Here is a 26959-nt window from a genome sequence, read left to right on the forward strand (position 1 = left end):
GTTTTGCTCAATCCAGTTGCACAAGTTGATTTGGATTGGATTCTAATTCATACGGGAGCAGGGACGCCTGCTCCCGTACATGGTAAATAAAAAGCATAAAAAAAGACATACTCAATGACAAATTCCTTTTCTCTATACATATAAGCTATACAAAAAAGCAGAATAAAAACTCTCTTCAAAAAAATGTCTGACCCTCTCTAAATGTATATTCAAGGATTATTCAGCAAATGATTTTCTAGCTAATAATGAACTGTGTTGGGCGATATGAATATAATTATATTAAAGATGCAATTTCACCTGAAAAGTATATTTGTATTACACCATTAGCACGGTTGGTGATCTCCAAGTAATAACTGGAGATGTAACAGGCGACAGCCACGGGTGATATTTTATGTTATAGTTCCACGGGTGATATTTTATGTTATAGTTATTGTTGTTTATATTAATTTGATGTATTTTTAATTATTCATTATAATGCCGACTGTTGGGATACCTTTTGATAAGAACCGTGTACAGCAAGAAGCACTAAAATGTGGATCTGGATCATAAGTCTGCTTTTCCAGATACAAGGCTGCTCTTTTGGCTGTGTCTGATATTGCAACTTTACTACCAAAAAGTTCCCAATGGGGGTCTCCGGGCAACGATCAATCACAACAAAATTCCTTGGGGAAATAAATCCCCTCAGGGATAACTCTGACTAGAGGCACCCAAAATGTATTTTTATATAAAACTTAACTTTTATTCTAACAAAATTAATAAAGAAAATTGTGCTCAGTGGCCACTGAGCACAATTTTCTTTATTAATGTTGTTAGAATAAAAGTTAAGTTTTATATTAAACAATTTTTGGTTGCCTCTAGTCAGGGTTATCCCTGAGGGGATTTATTTCCCCAAGGAATTTTGTTGTGATTGATATTGCAACTTAACCCTATTTACTTGAACAGGCTAGCCAAAAATATCAGACACAGACCACAGGCAAAAGTGGCCTTATTTATTTAAACAAATATGGCCGAGCTGCAATATCTTGTTTGCTAATGCATCATAGGCATCTATTAAGCCACGAAAACTGCAAGATATACAACCTGACTTATAGAAAAATGTGTCTTATCAGAAGTTGGTGTTGGTTGAAACACAAAAAGCCAAAACACATATATTGTGTAGATTAATAAGCTGCACAGAGCCATGGCTGTCTCGATAAGGTCCATGGTATTGTGCTATACATACTATTCATGCTGGTTTTGGGTGATCAGCTGTAATTAAAAGGGTTGTCCAGGATAACAAAAATTCTGCTTCATTCTTGCAAAAACAGCACCACTCCTGTCCACAGTTTGTGTCTAGTATAACAGTGAATGGGACTGAGCTGCAGTTATAGACATGACTTTTGGACAAGAGGGGCACTGTTTTTGTAAAAAAAAAAAAAAAAAGAAGCAGCGTTGTTTTCTGGACAACCCCTTTAATAGTGAAATTCTGATTGCTGTAACGGGGAAATTAAAGGGCTTTAAAAGATGTTTTCCAGGGATGTACTACTAATAGCCTATCCTCAGGATAGGCCATTAATAGTTGGTCATCAGGGTGCCTACACTTGGCACACCTGGTGATCAGCTTCTTGGCATCCACCCTACACAAAGAACGGGGCCAGAAGCAATATAGCAAGCAATCATATGTTCTTCATAGGCAAGGTCATCTGTTAACAAAACCATGGGTACCATATTTCTATTCTGGACTCACACCTTGATATAACATAATATCATGCATGACCATATGTCCATTACTTTGATGTCACATCTGCTCTATCCATTCGTAGTTGGATCTTAGGATCAAGCTGGCGCTTATGCCATTGAAGAAAAAGAATGTAACAATCGACTCCAGTAGACCATTCCGGAGGACATTTCCAGCACTATAATGTAATGTATCCTTAAGAACTACTGTAGAGCTGGAAACCTGCCACTTGGAAGGCGGAGAAGTTAAAGCTTAAATATTGTAGTTGGAGTTCTTTAAGCTGTTCATAGACTCAATATGCCTTTTTGTTGCAGATGAATATTCATACAAACAATATAATCAGCTTAACACATTTCCTTTTTTCGTGCATTACAAATCTGGAATGTATTACTTTCATGTGAGCTATGAATATTAAGTACTTTGATTTGCATTTTTATGAATAAAAATGCGGAAGCTAACTTGTGAAATCTATGGGAATACTGGGAACTGAGATCATACGGTATTCTGCCAATTTCACCGATGCACCATAAATAGTCCCTCAATAAAAAGTACAAAGGGGGCAATGGTTTTGTCAGAATTAATTTCCATTTTGGAGAAAGTCGATTCAGTAGACCTTTATATTTACATTGTTAATTAATATGTTGACTGGATGCATTTCAATACAAGGAGAGATACTGGAGCTGTGCAATGTGCAAAGGACTATGGCCGATCAGCAATGTCAAGTTTGCGAATACAGATTGATCTAAAGTGAATGGTTGCCTTGAGAGCAACTAATTTAAGTTGTGGACTTACTTGCACATGACGTCATTGCTGTTCTTATCTATAATGCAGAGTCCTCCGTGACATCTCTGACATTTGTCAACTTCACATTTGGAGCCTTCATATTTTATCGGACACACACATTCCACCCGACCATCATCAGAGATTGTGCAAGATTCAGAATTAACACAGTAGTGGTGGCACACGTCTACAGGGAAACAGAGAGTCAGACAAGTAGAGTAAGATAATGGGAAAATAAATCGTACAACATTACTAATCAGGCCCAAAATAATGTATTTTTGGTTATAGTCTTCAAGAGGATAGACTTGAGAATCCTGTAATCTGACTTAAAGGGGTACTCTGCCCCAGACAACTTGTCCCATATCCAAAGGTTTAACCCCTTAAGGACCAAGCCCATTTTCACCTTAAGGACCAGGCCAATTTTATTTGCGTTTTCTTTTTTTCCTCCTCGCCTTCTAAAATTCATTACTCCTTTATATTTCCATCTACAGACCCATATAAGTGCTTGTTTTTTGCATGACAAATTGTACTTTGTAAAATTTTTAGGGAGGAAATTTAAATGAAAATCAAAATTTTGCGCATTTTGGAGGGTTTTGTTGTCACACTATACACTTTACGGTAAAAACGACATGTGTTCTTTATTCTGTGGGTCAATACGATTAAAATGATACCAATGGCTAGATACTTTTATATTTTTGTACAACTTTAAAAAAATCTAAAACTTTTTGTACAAAATCAGTAATCTAAAATCGCCCTATTTTGACCACCTATAACTTTTTATATTTTTTCCATATATAGGGCGGAATGAGGGCTAATTTTTTGCGCCGTCATCTTAAATTTGTATCGATATCCCATTTGCATATATAAAACTTTTAGATCATTTTTTTTTTTTTAAATGTGACAAAAAAAGCTGCATTTTTGGACTTTTTACATTTTTTACATTTACGCCATTCACCGTATGGGATAATTAACATAATATTTTGATAGTACGGCCATTTACGCATGCGGCAATACCAAATATGTTTATAAAAAAAAATATTTTACGCTTTTTAGGGGTAAAATGGGAAAAACTGACAATTTTCCTTTTTATTGGGGGAGGGGATTTTTCACATTTTTTTTACTTTTTATTTTTACATTTTTCAACTTTTATTTTACACTTTTTATGTCCCCATAGGGGACTATCTATAGCAATCCTTTGATTGCTAATACTGTTCAGTGCTATGTATTGGACACAGCACTGATCAGTATTATCAATGATCTTCTGCTCTGGTCTGCTCGATCTCAGACCAGAGCAGAAGACCCCGGGAGATGGCCGAAGCCAGGGGAGGGGACCTCCGGCTGCCATGCTGGATGATCGGAACACCGCGGCAGCGCTGCGGGCGATCAGATCATCCATTCAAAGGACCGCACTGCCGCAGATGCCATGATCTGTATTGATCACGGCATCTGAGGGGTTAATGGCGTGCGATCGCAGATGTCGGCCATTACCGGCGGGTCCATGGCTGCTATTAGCAGCCGGGAACCTGCCGTGTATGATGCGAGCACCGTTCCGATGCTCACGGTCATACACAGGACGTAATTGTACGTCCTGGTGCGGGAAGTCCCGCCAAACCAGGACCTACATTTACATCCGTGGTCATTAAGGGCTTAAAGCGGTATTCCGAGCAAAAACATTTTATCTTCTAAATGCGTCTCTAGTTTCGGAAACCTCCGGGTTTCCGGGACTGGGGACATGACGTCACGCCTCGCCCCCTCCATTCATGTCTATGGGAGGGGGCGTGACGGCTGGCACGCTCCCCTCCCATAGACATGAATGGAGAGGGCGTGGAGTGAAGTCATGTCCCCAGTCCCGGAAACCTGGAGGTTTCCGAAACTGGAGATTCAGCACCCGCATTAGGTAGATCGCATGGGGGTCTCAGCAGCGGGCCTCCCGCGATCAGACACCTTATCCCCTATCCTTTGGATAGGGGGTAAAATATTTTTGCCCGGAATACCCCTTTAAGTTTCTGAATAGAAGACAATCCATCATCAGTATTATGAAAGATAATATGGTTGAAGTAACAATGACACCATGAAGCAATGAGATCCATAATGCGGCTATATTGCAAATTCATGTATAGAAATATGCGTGTGTGAAACTAAACCATACACATTCTATATAAGCAATGGGTTAGTTGTCTGTATACAGCTCAAGGGCTTGTATTGATTTGAATGAGTCGTTAAGCAATATCCTAGTTTTATCATTATCATCTACGCAGAAACGATTGTGACTGTCGGTTTTTACAGTCAAGAGTGCGTTACTGGGCATTGTAAGAAATAGACCTTTGCATGGTTGTTTACAGATCGACCCGATCAAATACAGATTCCTTTTGTATCTGAGCATTGATAGGAAAGATACATTTTCTTATTTTCTCCCCCCCCCCCCTTAAAATATCAAAGTGCCAACAAGTCCGAAATCCCATCAGACGCTACAACAATTATTAAAACTCTTCAGATGGGATTCAAAGACAGGTTCGTGTTGAAAGTAGCTTTGAATAGCGCTATTTATGAGGGATTTACCATGGAAACATTGATTACTTCTGGAGATTGCTTTTTTGAAAATAAGACAAAAAAAATATACAAACAAAAAAGAAAAATATACAGAATCCACTGATACACATCTATAATAATATTATGCCATAATATTACATGATAACACATAATGTATATATTAAAGAATAGATCTAATTATTAATTGAATGCTGAGTTTATATGGGACATTTTATTTACCGTATTTTTCGCCGAATAAGACGCTTCAGCATATAGGATGCACCCAATTTTAAAGGAGGAAAATCTAGAAAAAAAAGATTCTGAACCAAATACAATATTAAGTATAGGACAGTGATCTTCAACCTGCGGACCTCCAGATGTTGCAAAACTACAACTCCCGGCATGCCCGGACAGCCAACGGCTGCAACATCTGGAGGTCTGCAGGTTGAAGACAACTGGTATAGGAGGTAATACTCACGTGTCCCCGCCACTCCGGACCCGTCACGGCTGCCCTGGATGTCGCCCTCCATCGCTGTCGCCTCGTCCCCGGGTTGTCCCCGTTGCTCCGGAACATCTCTGCTGCCCGGGACCCTCGCTCTCTGTTGCCGCCATCACGTGGCTACGCACGCCGCTCCTATTGGATGACGGGACGGCGTGCACGACGACGTGATGACTAAGAAGAAGGAGAGCTCCGGCCATGCAGGGGATCCCAGCACGGAGCAGTCATTCGCCGATCGGATTCCGAGGAGGCAGTTAAGGTCCCTCCCGGTGTCCTGTAAGCTGTTCGGGACGCCGCAATTTCACAGCGGCGGTCCCGAACAGCCCGACTGAGCAGCCAGGTTAGTTTCCCTTTTGCTTCAGACGCGGCAGTCAGCTTTGATCGCCACGTCTGAAGGGTTAATACAGGGCATCACTGCGATCGGTGATGTCCTGCATTAGCCGGGGGTCCCGGGCGTTGATGGCTGCCGGGACCGCCGTGATATGACAGGGTTTTAATGTGTATTTGCCATATAAGACGCACCAACTTCCCCCCCCCCCACCCCCCATTGGGGGAAGAAAAAGTGCGTCTTATAAGGCGAAAAATACGGTATTTACTATGCATACAGGTTCTATCCACAAAGCTCGTTTAGTGTGGAGTACATTGCACTAGACACATTTTGTGCATTGAGTCTGTATGGTACTGTGCGGAGCTCGTACTTCAATCATTATTATAGAACTGTACAGCTGAAATGTGCTGCCATATGGTGTTGCTACTAGAGGTGGAAATTTCCATGCATGCAGGTTCCAGAGTAGACATGAGCGAACCGAATCTGTTCGATGAGAACTTTACAAAAAGTTTTGTTTGACTAAAACTCAAACTTTAGGCGATTCGGCAGAACCTGCTAAAACAACATTATGTGTCAGTCACTACACTGGTTACCCATTTAGTCTAGAATAGAGTACCAAATCCTCACTCTTACCCACAAAGATTTCCCCAGTGCTGCATTTCTCTACATCTCCTCTCTGATCTCTGACTACCGTACAAACATTCTCCCCGCTCTGCTAACAATCTAACACTAAAATCAGCTTTCATTCGAACCTCTCACTCCCGTCTCCAAGACTTTGCTTGTGCTGCACCAGTTCGCTGGAATATGATACCTTGATCCCTCAGACTTAAAGGGGTACTCCGGTGGAAAACTTTTTTTTTTTTTTTTTTTATCAACTGGTGACAGAAAGTTAAACAGATTTGTAAATTACTTCTATAACAAAATCTTAATCCTTGCAGTACTTATTAGCTGCTGAATACTACAGAGGAAATTCTTTTCTTTTTGGAACACAGAGCTCTCTGCTGACATCACGAGCACAGTGCTCTCTGCTGACACCTCTGTCCATTTTTGGAACTGTCCAGAGCAGCATATGTATGCTATGGGGATTTTCTCCTACTCTGGACATTTCTTAAAATGGACAGAGATGTCAGCAGAGAGCACTGTGCTCGTGATGTCAGCAGAGAGCACTGTGGTCATGATGTCAGCAGAGAGCTCTGTGTTCCAAGAAGAAAATAATTTCCTCTGTAGTATTCAGCAGCTAATATGTACTGGATGGATTAAGATTTTTTTTATAGAAGTCATTTACAAATCTGTTTAACTTTCTGGCACCAATTGATTTGAAAAAAAAAAAAAAAAAAAAAGTTTTCCACCGGAGTACCCCTTTAACACCAACATCAACAGTTTTAAACATGCCCTTAAGACACATCTCTTCCACTACTACTGAGACTTCTGGGTCTTGGAGATATCAAACGCTCCATATTCTGCAGTTTCCCCCTACTCTCTATGCAGTTTAGACATTTGGAGATTAACTATTGACTGGTTCACCCTCCTGTATGTAACCTTTCCTATTTATAGAACATTGCTGGACCGTTGTATCAATAAAGCACTTTATACATTTTGTCTCAATTCCGTTCCTCCTAGTCCGTAAGCTTTCACGAGCAGGGCCCTCACTCCTTCTGTTTGAATAGTTAGTGTGTAATATTGTTATGTCTGATACTTGTCTTTATTTGTACCCCAAAATTGTAAAGTGCTGCGGTATTTGTTGCCGCTATATAAATAAAATTATTATTATCCACTTGGCAGAAAGGAGGGAGGATCACATGACCTTAGGGAATCCCATAATGCCCTTCATATTGCTCTCCCGGCCAATCAGGAGGCAGTATGGGTGTGATGTTAAATCCACTATTTGTGTTACGTTTACGCCTTTCACCTCATGTGATCATGAACATTATATTTTATTAATACAGACAATTTTTGCATGCAGTAATACCAAATGTGTTGATTTATTTTATTTTCTTATTTTTTTGTTAAATTGAAAATTGATCTAATTTTTATTGGGGGAGGTGCTTATTCACTTTTATTAAAAGAAAACTGTCAGCCTGTTCACCCAGGAGTCCAACGACGAGGGAATACTTAGAGATATGTCCCCCACAGGATCTTTTGCTAAATCCAGTAAATTGCAGACTAGAGGCTGGGCCCGTCATGTCAATTTACACATTCATGGTCTTTGACTCCAGGTCCTAGTGATGTGGAGTCGCTGGTTACGTGATCGCACTGCTCTTTGCATAAAGCACATGCACTGATTTACTGAGCAGAACGCTTATGTGACCAGCATGCAGTTCACTGAATTCAGCAGAAGATCTTCTGCGGAACATATCACAGGACCTACTGGACATATTTTAGTAAGTAAGTATTGGGTTTCGTGTGGGTAAACAGGCTGACAGTTTTCCTTTAAAACTTTCTTTTCCGTTTTTTTCTTAAATTTTTTTATTCTCCACAGGGGACTTGATTGCCAATACTGTTCAGTGCTATACATTGGCATAGTAATAATCAGTGTAATCTGCAATCCACTTCTATGGTCTGCTGTAAGGAAGACAATGAAAGAGGATTGCCAGAGCGACCCTGGAGACAGATGTGATCGGTGATGTCCGCCAATACATGTCCTGGTTGAGGGCGGCAGCCAGAACCTGTGGTCTGGGAAGCGAGTGCAGCTCCTGCGCTTATTTCATAGTCCGGACGGGACTCAGGACATAAATGTACATCCTGATGTGCCAACTACCAGGCAGTCAGGGTGTACAGGTATGTTCTGCATCCTAAAGGGGTTACATGCTTGTCACATAACTTCACCGCAATGCATTCACCATGTGCCATAATATGCAATGGTGAAAAAGTATATCGCAAAGTATCCTTTGTCAATAGAAATCCCATAAAAAATGTGCATCCATGTGTACATAACACTAATGTTAATAAAGAACCACTCAGCTATTTTTCGTGCACATCACATAGATGCCCATAAATCAAAACTTAACCAAACATGTTTCAATATAGGGTATTCATCAGGGGCTATTTGCCTGTTGGTCTGGAAAACTGAACAAATACAGGCAGTGGGCAAATTCCCAATGCATTTAAAAATAATAATTTCACCAGATAAAATGTAGATCTGTCTGTCCCTATGGTCTGTCTACAGCTGTGTTTTTCAAGCAGTGTGCCTATAGCTGTTGCAGAATTGCAACTTCCAGCATGTCAAGGCCACCAGAGGCTTTTATGCTTAAGAGACTTAAAGGGGTACTCCCACCCTAGACATCTTATCCCCTATCCAAAGGATGGGGAGTCCTGACGTCACAGACTTCCGTTCCCGGAGTCACACGACTCAGACCCTCCAGTGGTTCTGTTGAGAACACAGGTGGGTGCCGCATGCATTAATGCGGGGGTCCCCAGCGGCGGGACCCCCGCGATCAGACATCTTATCTCCTATCCTTTGGATAGGGGATAGGATGTCTAGGGGCGGAGTACCCCTTTAAGTCATCCAAATAAAGCATTCCCCACTGCCTTCCATGCCTCCCACACCAAATTATGGAGAAATATAAATAACCATCAAATGAGATAAATTCGACAAATATTTATTGAAAAAAATATGATTAAAAATATAACATCAAAAATTGTATAAAGCCACAAGCACACATACTGGACAGTATATACTGATCAAAGCCCAAAGACACTAGAATCCTGGGCGCATGTAAAAAAGGAAAAGATGATACAAATGATGCAGCAGACAGAAAAAAAAACAGGATAAAGCAAATAAACATATACTGCTAAATAGTTAGCGCCATACCAAAGAGCGCACATGAGTAGCCTACCCTGATGAAGAGCCCTGGTGAAATGTGCGTTGGGGTATGTATGTATGGATCTGGCTCGACACATGGTATCTAGGTACCTTTCTGTCATCTCCCTTGGGCTTCTATTTTACTCATTTGTGCATGATGGTTTGTTGCTAACTGTCTAGCAGTATATGTTATTTCTGCTTTATCCTGTTTTTCTTTGTGTACTGCATCATTTTTATCATATTTTCCTCTTTTGCGTGCACCCAGTGATCCAGTGTCTATGTGCTTTGATCTGTATATATTGTCCACTCTAGATGCTGGTGCCTTTATACAAATTTTAATGTGATGTTTTGATTGTATTATCTAATGTATTATTTAATGTTTGTGAACATTTCTTCATATTTTGGTGTAGTATAGCAGTGATTCTCAACCTTTTTGGCTGAAAGTATGTCTGCGGGTACCCCCTCGCACGTAAACTCCCGCGGAGGGGTACCCGCGGACGAAAAGCATGTTGGTACCTTATATATTATGCCATCCTTAATCCCCTTGTGCTATTATTCCTCCCTCCATCTTAATCCCCTTGTGCCATTATTATCTGATATGGCAAAAGGGAATCAGAGGGAGGAGGGAATGATAGCACAAGGGGATTAAAATGTAGAGGGAATAATCAACCCCTCCCCCCCCGCCCCATAATAATCCCCTTGTTCCATTATTCCCCCTCCATCTTAATCCCCTTGTGCTATTATTATCGGATATGGCAAAAGAGGATGGGGGGGGGAGGTATAATGGCACAAAATGGCATATTAATCCCCTTGTGCCATTATCCCCCCCCCCCCCCTACCTTCATCTTAATGCCCTTGGGCTATTATTTCCCCCCCCCCCCCCTCCCCCTGATCCACCTGTGCTACAGTAGCTACAGTAGCCGTGGCTGCAGCTCCGGCCGCACTACTGTACAGAGAGCTGCCGCAGCCATTCCCTGTTATGCACTGACAAATACTGGCCAATGCATGGCCGGTTTTTTAAGCGCATTGCATACGCCCGAACAACCGGTGGTGTACCCCTAGTGCGTACCACTGGTTGAGAACCCCTGTAGTATAGTATTGCATGTCCACATTCACTTACCTATTTTGGTAGTGCTTCTGGTTGGTGGTACCTTCCATGCTTGTAAGAAAATGCTGTTAGAGCGCAGTCATGGCATTTTTATCAATCATTATGCCAACCCTATACTTGTCACCAGTATTGGCTTTGATGGAAAAATAACTAAACTGAACATCAATTTTGGTGATTTCAATGTTAGTAAGTAAGGAACTCATGACTAAGGGTATGTTTTAATACCTGAAATGCATCTCTTTTATACCTAAATCCTGAATGTCTGTTCCTGTAACTAAACAAAGCATCTAGATTTAAAAGCACAAAAAGCTTTGCTAGACCTCCTGTTCTCCTAGTTACAATGGATTATTGATGTAAGCTTGAGCTGGTCATGACAATGGAGCAGAGATATGATAAGCCACTAGGGAAGCAGTATATGAATACTGGTCCTACAGCTAGTACATTGACAATAGGATAACTAAGCAGTCATATCATAGGCCAGTGTGGATTTTGTACAGGGAACATTCCAGTGCCAACTACTGGTGAGGATGGTTATAGGGGTCCTTACATGTATAGACAGCGTGGTCACCAATACAGGAAGTTATTGGAAATATAACTGGGAAAAGAAGACATCAATGTGCATAGACAAGGAATGTAAGGGGTTAATGTATAGCCGCAAGGGCAAATTATTATTAATTCCTGACCAAAAAGTGTTTTTGCATTATTTTAAGGTGGTTAACCAACATAAGGTGACTTTAGTATTTATCTGCCAGACAGCAATGGACATGCGTAGGAAGGATCCATGCTTGTCTTTGGGCAAAATGGCTGTGTTGTGAGTTCACCATAACGCTGCTGCTATCACTTTGTGAAATGGCTATTTCCGGTTGTATTTTTCCCTCCCTTCAACTACAAGTACCAGGATCCCTGGCTTTGTAAGTGTGGGCTCACTTTTATTCCTCCCACAAATCAGCCACCCCACCCATTGCAGCACAGCTGAGCTGCCTTGCATGCTGTGCCTGAAGCTACAATTCCTTGCATCCCTGTAAAGAATGATCCCCCCCTCCCCCACCCAGTGGTTTGTTAACCCACTGAAGCAGAAAGTCTACCTTTCAACACCTGACTAGTGATGTAATGTCTCGGCTACACTGCAACTTGGGAAAAGCTGAGACAACACTCATTTTGTATGCTGCTAGAAATGAACATTGGGACAAAGATCACATAAGATTGCAAGATAATCCATCAAACTCAGGTACAGACACTATATAATGAACTACACTTAACTTTACAGCCCTTGTAGCACAGTAAAATAAGAAAACAAAAGTTAGAATACTCCTGTAAAGCATCCAGGTTACAGCCAACGTGCTTCAACCACTTAAGTCTTTATTATTTACATGTTCTTAGTTCTGGCACACTTACGGTATTGACATCTGTCCCCTGTATATTCGGTAAGGCAATGACACAGGGGCTGATTGCCGGGCGATACGCTGCACGTGCCTCCATTTTGACAAACATTGTCACAGACCTTTTTACCGCAGTTCGGCCCGGTGTAACCCAGTGCACAGTTGCAGGTTGGTTTTCCTATGGAAGAACAAGGACACCATTAAAACATACAAAAATGAAAAAAATGTAATCATTTAGACTTGTACCAACTAATTCCACCAGGGTCTAGGTGTAACCGCGTACAATAAGGTTATGTTTATTACCGTAGCCTATTTATTCAAATGACTGCACAATGCATGTGCCCGGTCTACCAAGACATCATGCCGTAATATTCTACCGCTATATATAGGAACATATCTAAGCATTGTGACCTTTCGGAAATTTTATTAAGAGCGGAGAAAATGTTCTTTGTCTAAATTCAGATGATAGATTCACATATTTGGTTATCTGGGTCAGCGGGAAATCAACTATCTGGAAAAATACAACTTAATAGATCCAATTGTTTCGGGAGGACAAGACAAGCCAATTTCATGCCATAGAAACTTCCCTGTGGAAGAATGTATATGGAAAGTCTTCCGACTCTTCCAAGTCAATGTATGAAACGTAAGGGTCTGTTCACATGGGGTAAAACTAAAGTTTCAAATTAAAGAAACGACAACGTTTATGCTTTATTGGAAATGTTCTTAGAGCTAGTGGTGTTGCTGTAAGTCAGTGTTTTTAGTGGTGTATTTAGGTTTTCTGCTTTCCTAGGCCTACGGTAGGGGGAGAGGTCCTGGGTTAGTCCAGGGGTGCCGCTGTACCAGTGGCAGCCACCTCATGGATCCAGGTAGAGCTTCTCTGGGTGACCTCAATACAAATAACTTGGTGAATCAATTCAGGGACTCATTAGGGACTCATTAGGGTTATAGGTAGAACTTGATGGACTCTGGTCTTTTTTCAACCTTATGAACTATGTTACTATGAATGGTTAGAGAGAAGTTGGTGATAGCTGCCAAAGAGTAAAATAATGATAATAATATTAATAATAATCCTGTCCCCAGTTGCCGCCCCTGACAAAATGCCACCCTAGGCCTGGGCCTTGTTGGCCTAGTTAAAATACAAGGCTGAGTGTTTCCCAACCAGGGAGCCCCCAGCTGTTGTAAAACTACAACTCCCAGCATACCAGATCAGCCTTCGGCTGCACAGGCATGCTGGGAGTTGTAGTTTTGCTACCTCTGAAGTCTTTCTGGTTGGGAAACACTGGTATAAGTCATGTGTGATTATTATGGGGGCTGCCATCGTGCCTAAACTGTTTTTAACAGTACAAACAGTACAGTGGTCCCTCAACATACGATGGTAATCCGTTCCATCGCCGCCATCACGTCGCTGCGCACGCCGCTCCTATTGGATGATGGGACGACGCGCGCAGCGACGTTATGATGACGATGGAGAGCACCGACGATGCAGGGGATCCCGAAGAGGATGCGCCGGAGCCCCGTGGACAGGTAAGTGATCGTCAGCGGACCACACGGGGCACCGTAAACGGCTATCCGGTGGCAGCTGAAGCAGTCTGCGCTGCCGGATAGCCGTTTATGCGATGGCCCCGACATACAAAAGCATCGTATGTTGATGCTGCCTTCAACATGTGATGGCCTCTGAGAGGCCATCGCATGTTGAAATTATCGTATGTCGGGGCCATCGTAGGTCGAGGGGTCACTGTATTTAGAGATAAACTTTACAGCAAGCCCCATGAACATAGGCAATAATCGACAGGAGCTGTCCCATTGTCATCAGTGGTATATGTTACTAGACATGCTCTGTAAGAGGTAATTCAACAGGGAGGGGGAGGATGAGATCTCAGCTTCATCTATTGTCTTGTCTATCTTAAAGTGGTACTCCACTGGAAAACATTTTTTTTTTTTTATCAACTGATGTCAGAAAATTGCTTCTCTTAATTAAAAATCTTAATCCTTCCAGTACTTATCAGCTGCTGTATACTCACAGGAAGTTATTTTCTTTGTTAATTCCCCTTCTGTCTGACCACAGTGCTCTCTGCTGACACCTCTGTCCATGTCAGGAACTGTCCAGAGTAGGATAGGTTTGCTATGGGGATTTCCTTCTCCTCTAGACAGTTTCTATAATGGACAGAGGTGTCAGCAGAGAGCACTGTGGTCAGACAGAAAAGAAATTCAAAAAGAAAAGAACTTCCTCTGTAGTATACAGCAGCTGATAAGTACTGGAAGGAATAAGATTTTTTCCAGCAGAGTACCCCTAAGAAAGTCTCAGCTTAGTTTTAGACCTAGTGGCCAAAATGAAAACTGCAAGATTCCAGGATTATTTTAGGTCAAAGGGATAAGTATTCCTTTTAGGATTATTTTAGAATATAGATGGGTATAATGATTAAAACAAACAGCAACATTGGGGATTATGAAACTTTCAGACAATTTTTGTGACAAATGTTTAGGTTTGGGCAACTGATAACCCCCCCCCCCCTTTCCATTTTCGTCAATTATGTGCCAAAACATGTCCTAGAATACAGCCAAAACAAGAGTCCTGCATGTTAATTGAAAATGCAATCTTATGTCAGAATATAGCCAGAAATTGAATTTTGGAATTATCCTGGGAATTATTATTATTATTATTATTATTATTGCACCTGTCCCTTTATTAGTATTTAACTATATCTTTTTTGTTATGTTTGGGATTTTTAGAATAGATTAAAGGAGATGTCCGGTGCTCACTTTTCTTATTTTATCCGTTCCGGGCTGAAAAATAAAAGAAAACAAATTTTCTCTTTCCTGCCTATTCCCCCCGGTGCTTCAGTACAGGTGTCCGGTCCCCGGGCTGTATTCTTCTTACTTCCTGTTAGCCCGGCACATCACACGGAGCTTCAACCTATCACCGGCCGCAGTGATGTCCCGCCTCGGCCAGTGATAGGCTGAAGCTCCGTGTGACGTGCCGGGCTAACAGAAAGTAAGAAGAATACAGTCCGGGGACCGAACGCCTGTACCGGAGCACCGGGGGAGCGTAGGCAGGCAAGAGAAAGCTTATTTTCTTTTTTTTTGCAGCTCGGAACGGATACAATAAGAAAAGTGAGCACCGGACATGTCCTTTAAAGGAGTACTCCAGTGAAATAAAACTTATCCCCTAACCAAAGGACACAATCTCCTGCAGTCCCTAGGAAAGGGGCGTGGTGACCCCCGCACGAAGCAGCGGCCAACACACCCACATAATGTGTCCTAAAGAGATCCAAGGAAGTGGTGCATAGGCCATGGCTTCCTCAGGGGGTCTGCACGTTCTTTTCCTGGTAACTGGAGTACTCCTTAGAGTACTATTTTTCACTCCTTTGAGTACTCCTTCCAGTTGCACAATGTCAGGAGGAAAAAGGGCCATTTTCTTTCTTCCATTCTGGAATTCAAGAAGGGTTGAACTCATTCCGCAGGCCGTAATAATCTTACCGCTCATTACCGATGAAATAATTTGCTTTGTTGAAGAACTTTTCTTGACGGGATCTGAAGTTTTAATTACGTTGCTCAGATGTCTGCTTTTAATTAACTGATGACATTTTCCTGGTTCAATTATTGTAGTTCAATACAACTGTCATAAATGTATAAATTTTAATTAAAGCTGCCCCCAAACCGCTGCCGGGTAATGTCCGCTAAGGAATTTGCCAAAAGGCTTAACCGAGAGCGAACAGACAGTAAGCTCCTCAACTCGGGGGACTTGTAGAACAGTTTAACATTTGGGCGGATATAATTAAGCTAATAGAACCTGCAATTTTATACTAACATTTACTGACATTGGGGGAACTTACAATCTGTCAATCAGTCTATTACTGGATGATAAGATGGAAGTCGTGATTAATAAAAATGGTAATAAAAAATATATTAAAAAGTTAGCACAGCTTAGTAACGTGTTGTGCAGTAAAGATTGCCACAAAGTTTTAATTGTCAACCTTAAACGTGTGTGTAGCTGAGGGGACGAAGAGGTGACCCCATAAATCATTCCGAGGGTCTACCCTCATACTATACAGAGCATGTGAATGCCCATATTTAACTGCATTGTGATCTTTGTCCTTAATGGGGTATTTTTAAGGAAGAAGTAGACCCATGGGGCAACGATTGGGTCCAAAATAATGTGGATATCTTCTGAAGGATTTTCTTGGGCCCTGTTGCCTACACAATAACCATTTTGTATGCAGACACTATATTATGAACTGCACTAGTGTTATAGCCCTTGTAGCGCAGTCAAATAAAAAATCATGGAATACCCCTTTAAGGACATTTGCAGCCCACAGGATAGGGGATAAGTGTTTGATCGCGGGGGGTTCAACCTCTGGGGCCCCGCGATCTCCTGCACGGGGCCGCGGATTTCCAGTGCAGGAGGCATGCCGGCTGCAGTATGATGTTGCGGCCGACATGCTTCCTCCATGTAACTTTATGGGAGAGGCGGGTAGGCAGCGTTCATGCCTCTCCACCTCTCCCATAGAACTGTGTGGGGACGAGGCGGGGAGTGGGAGTAACCGTTGACCTCTCACGTCGACGCTACACGCATTAGCGCTCACACTAATGTCAGGGCCCCATTTAGGAGATCGTGGGGGGTCTCAGGGGTTGGACCCCCCACAATAAAACACTTATCCCCTATCCTGTGGATAGGGGATAAGTGTTAAACATCTGCAGATGTGCTTTAAATGAATTTTGGGAGATTTTGTTCTTCTCTAGTCATAATATTGACCCAAAATGTCGCCATTTAAAGTGGATAAAGCCCAGTCTGATATGAGCATAATATGGACACATTTTTGTGTGTCGGACAATCAGAGGTTTATGACCTGAACTGACAGTATTATGGGAATTTGTAATCTACAGTATAATTTTTTCAACAAGCCCTATGTCGGCCCCTGAGCTGTATGAGTTTTATTGATGTTCAAACGATGCTGCCTCAAAGAGCAAATTCAACTCTGCTACATCTCTGTATTATCTGATATGGCGGCTCTGGTTATCCCACCTCTCTGGGAGGCGATGTCAGTACAGGGATTGAATCTATACTCTCACATTGTTGATTAATCGCTGATGAATTGTGGCTGACAAGTTTCTAATCTTGTTCACCTGCAGCCTCGCTCTATTCATGGGCCAGAGGCGACAGAATTGTAAACATAATTATTCACTTACTCAAATGCAAATTGATTTTTGTATAATAAACATTCAATCTCCTGTTCTTCTTAGCAATCGGGGGCTGTGATGTGTAAATGTTTATTTTAGAGATGAAAACAGTCAGATTCATGGTAAACAGGGTCACTTTCTATTCCAAAGCTGGGTTTATTATTATGATGGAGATCAAAAATCCCCCCCCAAATTTTTTTTACTTTTTTTTTTTTTTTGGAGTAGGTGTAGCATGTCATTGTCACCTTTGAGCTCTGAGGTCAAATCTTATCATGGACATTCATTGTTGTTTTTGTACAATATTTTTAGCATGCTTTGAGTGGGTTTTCCACTTGGATGGTCATGCCCCTTTCCAATACTTATCAGCTGCTGTATGCTCCAGAGGACGCTGTATAGTTCTTTCCAGTCTGACTACAGTGCTCTCTGCTGACACCTCTGTCAGGAACTGGCCAGGGCAGGATAGGTTGCTATGGGGATTTGCTCATGCTCTGGACAGTTCCTGACATGGATGGAGGTGGCAGCAGAGAGCACTCTGACCAGACCAAATTAAAATTTGTGGCACATACAGTGTCTGTAATCTTACCAATAGTGGAATAAGGTGATTTACATAGGGTATTGCATTTGCACATATTCTAGAATATACTTCTTTATATTTGAATCTCTCCAAATATGTGTTATATCTCATAATGGAGTAGGTAGCGATGCCATGGAAAGCAAATTTGCTAACATTGACCATAGCAGAATTCAGGTAGACATTAAAATTCCCACTAACAAACGTCTCCAAATGTATGTTTGAGCGTAAGTTCAACCATTTTCCATTAGAAGTTTAGCCTGGTTTGCTTTGTACTAATACTTAAAGGGGGACTTCGCCCCTAGGAACCTTAACCCCTATCCCCGATCACGGCTACGGCACCACAGACATCTGGTGCATGGAGAGAACTTTGCTCCGTGCCGGATGACTGGCAATGCGGGGTGGAGGCTCGTGACATCATGGTCACGCCCTGCTCGTGAAATCACGACCATGCCCCCTCAATGCAAGTCTATGGGATGGGGAGTGACATCACGAGAGGGACGTGGCCATTATGTCACGAGCCTCCGGCGCTCCATCCGATGCTCTAAACGAACGCCCGATGCAGAAGGGAGATCGCGGGGGTCCCCAGTGGCGGGACCTCGCAATCAGAAATCTTATCTTTTAACCTTTGAATAGGGGATAAGATGTCTAGAGGTGGAGTAACCCTTTAAAGAACATCATCAGACATTGGCTATAGGCACCTGCTATTATTTGTTACACCTTCCCCTGCAGAGCTGATTTTCTGGATATGCAAATATTCAATAGTTAGATGAGGATCCTGGGATACAAAGCCATTTCTAAACGTAAGAAAATGTGCATAATCGATTGAAATATCTTCTAGTGTGCAGTCTCCATACTCCTTCACCGCTTGACGTGGTATCTTCGTCCTGAGCGGCTGTATGGTAAGACACATGACATATCACTTGTTCAACAACACAGTCTTGGATCTTGTGGACCATGAAGCCTGAATAAGAGCATCACTAATGCATTATTCATGATGTAAAGTCGATGTCTGTTCGTGATTCATACGCCTGTCATAATTTGTCACCAGTGTGTTGTGCGGCAGTAAAAAAAAAATCCCCACCACCTGTTATCTCACTCCCTCAAAGTAATTCCCTCTTACTATACATCTGGAGCTGGAGAAACTCACACAGATTGCTAGATTAATGCACCAGGCTTCAGAGACATTGGAAAATTCTATTTATAACATTCACTTTACTTGAAAAAAAATAAAAATAAAAAAAAAGAAGAAAAAAGCATGGATGAGAGTAGATGGGGCTATCAGAGAACAAAAAGTCAAGTTTTTAATTATTGATATTAAGAGCTTGTACAACTGCTGAGTAAAATTATTTACTATCATGGTGTAATTGGGAGTTTATTTGGAATAAAAATCGGTATTCGGGAGCAAGAAGTAAGCATAGTGAGTAAACAGAATATCAGGAGGCTTGGGAAGAAGTTACATTTAATTCTAAATATTTACCTAGAGCTGACGCTGTACACGTTCCTCCATTCAGGCAGTAATCACTACAGTGGTTCATTTCGCATCTTTCTCCGGAGAAACTGGGCCAGCAGTGGCATCTCGGATCGCCTTTCTCATTTATAATGCATCTGCCTCCATTTTCACAAGTCAGTTTGCATAAGTCATCTGCATTGTAACAAAGAAGATGAACTGTATGAAGATGAGCTGTGCAACATATAATAAGAAAGTTGGGGTAATCGGCAAATGCAGTGCGTTGGGAATTTTACAGCAATGGAACTATAATAGTGTATGGGACTCTATGGTACTGCCACATATAGTAAACAGGGGAAATATCTCCATAAAATAGAGACACAATGGTACCCAATGTTCATGTAGCAGACTTAAATGGGCACTGTCAGATTCAAAAACTTTTTATATGTTGTACATCTTGGCAAAACATTAACCTTTTAAATATACTTCATAAGGAAATCTTATTTATTTTAAAAACATTATGGCTTATAAAATCATGGCTTTGTCCAAGATAAGGGACAGGCATGGACAAAGTCCAGTAAGTATAGGACAGGAGAGAGCACAGAGGAATTCTATCAGGCAGGAGATAGCACAGAGGAGTGCTTTCAGAAAGGAGAGAGCACAGAGGAGTACTATCAGACAGGCAAGAGCACAGACGAGTGCTATCAGACAGGAGAGAGCAGAAAGGAGTCATATCAGACAGTAGAGAGCACAAGGGAGTCCTATCAGAAAAAAATGAGAGCACAGAGGAGTACTATCAGACAGGAGAGAGCACAGAGGAGTACTATCAGACAGGAGAGAGGACAGAGGTGTGCTATCAGACAGGAGAGAGCACAGAGGAGTACTATCAGACAGGAGAGAGCACAGCGGAGTGCTATCAGACAGGAGAGAGCACAGAGGAGTACAATCAGACAGGAGAGAGCACAGAGGAATCCTATCAGACAGGCGAGAGCACAGGGGAGTATTATCAGACAGGAGAGAGTACAGAGGAGTGCTATCAGACAGGAGAGGGCAGAGAGGAGTTATATAAGACAAGAGAGAGCACAGAGGAGTCCTATCAGACAGGCAAGAGCACAGAGGAGTGCTATCAGACAGGAAAGAGCACAGAGGAGTACTATCAGACAGGAGAGAGCACACAGGAGTCCTATCAGACAAGAGAGAGCACAAAGGAGTACTATCAGACAGGAGAGAGCACAGAGGAGTACAATCAGACAAGAGAGAGCACAGAGGAATCCTATCAGACAGGCGAGAGCACAGGGGAGTACTATCAGACAGGAGAGAGTACAGAGGAGTGCTATTAGACAGGAGAGAGCAGAGATGAGTTATATAAGACAAGAGAGAGCATAGAGGAGTCCTATCAGACAGGCAAGAGCACAGAGGAGTGCTATCAGACAGGAAAGAGCACAGAGGAGTACTATCAGACAGGAGAGAGCACACAGGAGTCCTATCAGACAAGAGAGAGCACAAAGGAGTGCTATCAGACAGGAGAGAGCACAAAGGAGTACTATCAGACAGGAGAGAGAACAGAGAAGTGCTATCAGACAGGAGAGAGCACAGAGGAGTGCTATCAGACAGGAGAGAGCACAGAGGAGTGCTATCAGACAGGAGAGAGCACAGAGGAGTCCTATCAGACAGGAGAGAGCACAGAGGAGTCCTATCAGACAGGAGAGAGCACAGAGGAGTGCTATCAGGCAGGAGAGCACAGAGGAGTGCTAGCCCACCCTCACTTACTGGACTTTGTCTATGCCTGTGCTTCAGCTTGGACAAAGCCATGACTCTATAAGCCATGATTTCTATAAAAAGGAAATACAATGTTCTTATTAAGTATATTAGAAAGGTTAATGTTTTGCTAAGATGTACAGCAAATAAAAATTGTCGAACCCCGAAACATTTCAAGATTTTTTTTTAAATTTTGATGAGAATTTTGCACTACCATTTTTTAAAGAATTCCGATAAAGACAAGAATTTTATAAATTCTGTGGAGCAATGGATCTTCTTCCTGTTCTTGTATATCTACCACTGGACTTGTGTAGTCCAGGGGGCTCCAGTTTAAGCATTGCAGACATGAGCTGACTAAACTTTCTTTTGTTCCTACATTTTACTAAGGTCAAATATGCCACATTTAGTGGCATTCATGATGATTGATCTTCTTAATTTCTTAGTTTCTTCAATCTGCATAAAGGATCTTCAGAGCTTAGCCAAAAAGACTATTGGGTTCTTGGCCACCTCTCTTACCAAATCCCTTCCAAGTTGTTCAACCTTCTTCCATTTAAGAAATTGTGCTCTTAGGCTCTTAGGAACTTTCTGAGCAGCAGACATTTTGATACCCATTCCCCATATCTGTGCCTCCACACAATCCTGCCTCTGTGCTCTATAGGCAGATACTTAAAACAATCGTAACCCTAACCTGCATAATTCTGGTCTGAACATGTCCCGTTTACTAGCGCCTTTCCCTCCGGACATCCGCAGATTGCCCCCATTGGGTTGAGCAGACAGATGAATTCACATTTTATATCTAGACATGGATTGGGCACTGTAAAGATAGAATAAACAAACACATTTAAAATAAGATTTATCGCATCAGACAGAAGTAAAAATATCTTATGTTATTCTGAGCTTTACTCCAACTTTACCTTACTTCTACTTCTTAAAGTAATAGTTGTAGATTCTCATGAAATCACAAGCGCCTCTAAGTCCCTGCCATATGTGCAAGATACACACTTGTATAGGTAAAGTGTCAGCAAAAGGCTCATGACTAGGTGACAGATGGGGGGGGGGGGTTGATTTCTGATTCATCAGCTACATAAGATTTTATTAATGTTAGAACCTAGTGCGGAGCCATATGGGTTCTGGTCCTCTAAAGCAGTGGTCTCCAAACTGCAACCCTCCAGATGGTTTGTCCTTTACCCTAGGCAGTACCCATACCTCTTATTCTTGGATTAAAGGGGTATTCTGGCCAAATACATTTTTCCCCCTGTTTCCGGGACTGGAGACGTGACATCACACCACGCCATACACATTCGCCAAAATAGTAAATCCATGCTCAAACTTAGACATCCTGCTTAAAAGACTAACAGTTCCTCCGCCCCCAATCCAAATGTTTTCTAGCAGCAACTGCTCCCCATAGGTTTGCATGATTTTACACAATCAATTTCAACTGTTCTTGCGGTGTTACCGTTACACAGCTGTCAAATTCCAACAGGAGTTGTGGTAAATATTACATGACATTCACTCAATAGACTATAGACGTCTATGAGTCACTGGGGACAAGAAAATTGTGCAACTAAAACGACAAAAAGTTGTGTGTGCCACTTGGGTCACTAGACTTATTTTTCAAGCTAGTTCCTTCACATCAGTGGTTTTCAAATGGTGGACCTTTAGATATTGCAAAACTACAACTCCTAGCATGCCCTGATAGCCGTTGGCTGTCCGGGCATTCTAGGAATTGTAGTTTTGCAACATCTGGAGGTGCACTGTGTGGACACCAGTGCTTTACATGGTATTACTTACAGTGAGGCTGCTTGTAGTGGTGCGCGACCAAGACACTTTTTGCTTTTTCCACATTTAGGTTCAGATACTCCATGGCACCATTCCCGAACTTCTGTATCCTAAATACGCCATTTTTAAGACCGGCTCCATAAATGTAATCCTCGAATAAGTCTATTCTGTGAGGGTACATCAGTCCTTGGGGAGTTGAAAAGAAATAAGTCAACCACCAAAGCTGTTTATTAGGAACATAAAGCCAGAAGGGGATCGGCGCGGTGTATGATGTATGTGGATGTTTGTTAAAATGTTTTACAACTCAGCCGCCACTCTGTTTTTTTTATGGCCTCCATCAGAACAAGCTGCATCAGACGTTGAGAACTCTACGTTCTACACTTACTGAACATTTCCTTACCTGAAGAAAAGGGGTTAGCGGCTCAATGGTGACAAACAACCACAGTGAGAATACAAGCAAATCCATAATACAGAATTCAGAAATCAGAATTTATGCTTTTAGGAATCTCCTGCCAACATAAAAGGGAAGAAGAATATGTTGGCGTCCATATTAAAAGGAGCTTCGGGACCACCAATACAAAGAAACAGTAAAACTACAGTGGAGTAGTAAGGGAAAGAAGATGCTCGCCATGGAGTTTAGACATAAAATGAGTTGTTAAAATAGTTTATTAGTGATCTATAGAAAACGTGTTTTTAATATAATGCTACCCTCTTCCTCAGGTCTATAGGGAGGTAAAATATTTGCCACATATAAATACAGGTAGGTGGGGTCGCAAGCCCAGAACCAATTAGGATATACATATTCATAAGGCATATGAATATAAAAAAAAAAAATATATATATATATATATATATATATATGAATATATGTATGTATATATATATATATATATATATATATATATATATATATATGTATATATATATATATATATATATATATATACATACATATATATATATATATATATATATATATATATATATATACCATAATGAATTTTGCAGCACTCCAAAATACATGGAATAACAGTAAAATGTATTAGCCTGACGGCAGGCTAATAAATTTCACATTTATTCCACGTAGTTTGGAGTGCTGCAGAATTCTTTATGGTATGGATATTGGAGATTGACCCGTAACCTGGGACAACGACCTGCTGGCACCCACCATTATCCTTTTATCTGGTGGTACTGTCCCACTGACTTCTTATCCGGGTCCTGACAGCTTTTTTAAACCATGATTTCTTTGAAACGCCAGAGTATTTCAGAGAACATCATAATGTCATTGCAGCTGGGTCATGCTGCCCGTAGTTTGGGCAGCATAAAACAGGTAACAAGTTTCCTTTAATATCTGATTGATCGGATGCCGAAAATTGGCAGTCCCATTGATCAGCTGTTTTGCAGAGTCACTTGCACTAGACTGTGAATGGAGCAAGAATCAGGCAGCGCCGTACAGTCTATAGTGGCCATGCCTAGTTACTGCAGCTCAGATCTAATTCAAATTAATGGAATTTGAGCAGTACAGCCACTACAATATGAATAATGATATTTAATAATACAACATGTATAAAGCTTTCTGCATCTGGCTCCACTCATTGTGTAGTGAGGATGCCCCAGTACTAACAAAGAGAGGCTCTCCTTGTGCACAGAGCAGAGGTCAAAATCCACCCTCCATGGATCTCTATGGGAGAGTGTGAGATACACAAACGCTTTTCTTGTGTATCTCAGGATCTCCAATGAAGATGCATGAAGGGTGCATGCCAACTCCCACTATGTGCACAAGAAGAGCCTAAGTGATGTTAAAGAGTACCTATCATCAAAAAAAAAAAAAAAACTTTTGACATGTTACATGAATTCCTAATGAATAACTTTCGAATTGGTTGTAATAAAAAAAAAAAATAGCTTTATTTAATGTGTATTTTCACTTTTAAAAAGTCACCACTAGGGGTCTCCCTAGCAGTTCTGGCCGCAAGTCTTTCTATTGATTTTGAACTCATGGCATGAGTCCGAAATCACATACGAGCTCATTGCCGCTCCCCGCCTGTAAATCAGACAGGTGGGAGCGAGCGCTGTGCTCTTACTTCCACAGGGCGCACTCCTGACTCAGCCGGCCAGCAGCATCTTCAGGCTCCACCCCCTCAACAAGGAGAACCTGAGCATGCTAGCCTCGAGTCAGTGGAGTGCTGCTCTCCTAATAGTAAAGATTGGGTCTGCCTTGGCCAATCACCAATTGCAGCAAGAAGGGCGGAAGTGAGCCCGGCCAGGCTTCAGATTATGTCACGCCTGCCGGGCCACTTCCCCTTCCTCCCTCACACACAGCAGACAAAATGAGCAGCCTTAGTGAGAGAGAAAAAGGTATTTACGATCATTTTTAAGTAGAAATAAAGACAGGGATAGCATTAGTGAGTGTCAGGGACAGATGGGGGAGGGGAATTAGGGACAGTTTAGTTGATGATGAGTACTCTGTAAGAAGATCGTGGGGGTCCCAGCAGTTGGCCCCCTACTTGTCCCCTTTTCTTTGGATAGTGGATTACCCCTTTAACACAACTTGCCAGCAGGGAAATGGGGAACTGCAGGCTGCAGAATATTGAGGAACATTCCACTATATCCTAATAACTCATATTAAAAAGTTTCACATGGTTACATGTAGTGTTGATTTATGAAAAAAATATGCTCTTTATATGTTTTAAGGTCAACATATGATTAAATGGAGAGTTCTTCTTATGCTTACTTACCGTGCTTACTTCTGACGACCATGGCTAAATCAGAACCATCCAGCCGGACTGTACCAATAACAGATTCTTCAAAGTCTGCCCAGTAAAGGCGCTGGCCAAAATAATCAACAACAAGTCCTGAAGGCAAAGAAACAAGAATTTGTTTCTGAATGCTTGGAAACTTTTTAAAGTCGTTTTGAATGTATCACATGGCATCAAAATAATTATTTTGAACAGAACCAATTTAGGGGAAGGAAAATGTATTCCAGGTCACAGCAGGTTCTTTGCAATCCGCTAAGTTATGCACATTGCTATACACTTGGCTGCATCATCCAAGCTTGTTGAGCAGCAAATTGCATTTGTTTTATTTTTCTGTTCAGAAAGAATTTTTCCTTTGATCAGCTGAAAATCCAGTGAACGTCGGGCTCTTAATAATAAAACACAAGCTGTTTGTATTCTGTAAGATTTGTATGTTGCAAAGAGAACGGTGAGACGCGAAGCTGTGTGTTCAGAAACTTAAAGTCGGCATACATCCTAATAATGGCTCTATCTGAAATAAATTCTTGGGGATCAACTTGTAGCCTGCCGCGACTTACAGAAAACAGAACATTCTGCTGGAAAAATTAGAAAACTTGAAATTTGCCTGTATATGTGAATTTTTTAGACATTTGGATCATACAGCATGTTAACTCACATGCACTTTAACGAGAAACTTCCTTAGAATTGCCCAGAAAGCCCTTTTTAATAAAAATTAAAACATTCCTGCCTACCAGTCCTATTCCCAGAAAGGGCTACTCTATAAATCATACCATAGAAAGGCAGAGTCTACACAAATTTTTCTCTCTGCAAACATAGCTTAAAGGGGTACTCCGGCCCTAGACATTTATCCCCTATCCAAAGGATAGGGGATAAGATGTCTGATCATGGGGGGTACCGCCATTGGGGACCCTACAATCTATCATGCAGCACCCCCTATCATCGAAGATCGCTCCGTGTCTGATGACTCACGATACAGGGACTGGAGTATTCTGACATCATGCCCCCTCCCATAGGCTTGCATTGAGGGAGCAGGGCGTGAAGTCACCTTAGGCAGAGCCGTGACATCATGATACTCTGGCCCCATGATCGTGAGTCACCAGACACGGAGCGATCTTTGCTCCGTCAGGGTCATGATAGGGAGTGTTGCATGAGAGATTGCGGGGGGGGGGGGGGTCCCCAGCAGCGGGACCCCCACGATCAAACATCTTATCCCCTATCCTTTGGATAGGGGATAAGATGTCTAGGGCCAGAATACCCCTTTAAAATGTATGTGAGTATGTCGACTGTTTTCATTTATATCTGGCAGATAATCATTGCATCTCTGAAGC

General features: G+C 41.8%; 1 protein-coding gene across 7 annotated transcripts in view; it reads right to left on the reverse strand.

Moving 5' to 3' along the window:
• The window catches only part of LRP1B (LDL receptor related protein 1B), a 1569499-nt gene that overhangs the window by 35981 nt on the left and 1506559 nt on the right, over positions 1 to 26959 (reverse strand). For all 7 annotated transcript variants that reach the window (XM_056534716.1, XM_056534714.1, XM_056534720.1 and 4 more), the window contains 6 exons: positions 25614 to 25730; positions 22891 to 23064; positions 21788 to 21913; positions 19372 to 19536; positions 12159 to 12320; positions 2510 to 2684 (listed from right to left, as the gene is read on the reverse strand). In XM_056534716.1, the coding sequence (XP_056390691.1) occupies positions 2510 to 2684; positions 12159 to 12320; positions 19372 to 19536; positions 21788 to 21913; positions 22891 to 23064; positions 25614 to 25730 (919 nt within the window). The remainder of the gene's footprint in view (positions 1 to 2509; positions 2685 to 12158; positions 12321 to 19371; positions 19537 to 21787; positions 21914 to 22890; positions 23065 to 25613; positions 25731 to 26959) is intronic.

This window comes from Hyla sarda, chromosome 8 (assembly GCF_029499605.1).
Source record: "Hyla sarda isolate aHylSar1 chromosome 8, aHylSar1.hap1, whole genome shotgun sequence".
Lineage (NCBI taxonomy): Eukaryota > Metazoa > Chordata > Amphibia > Anura > Hylidae > Hyla > Hyla sarda.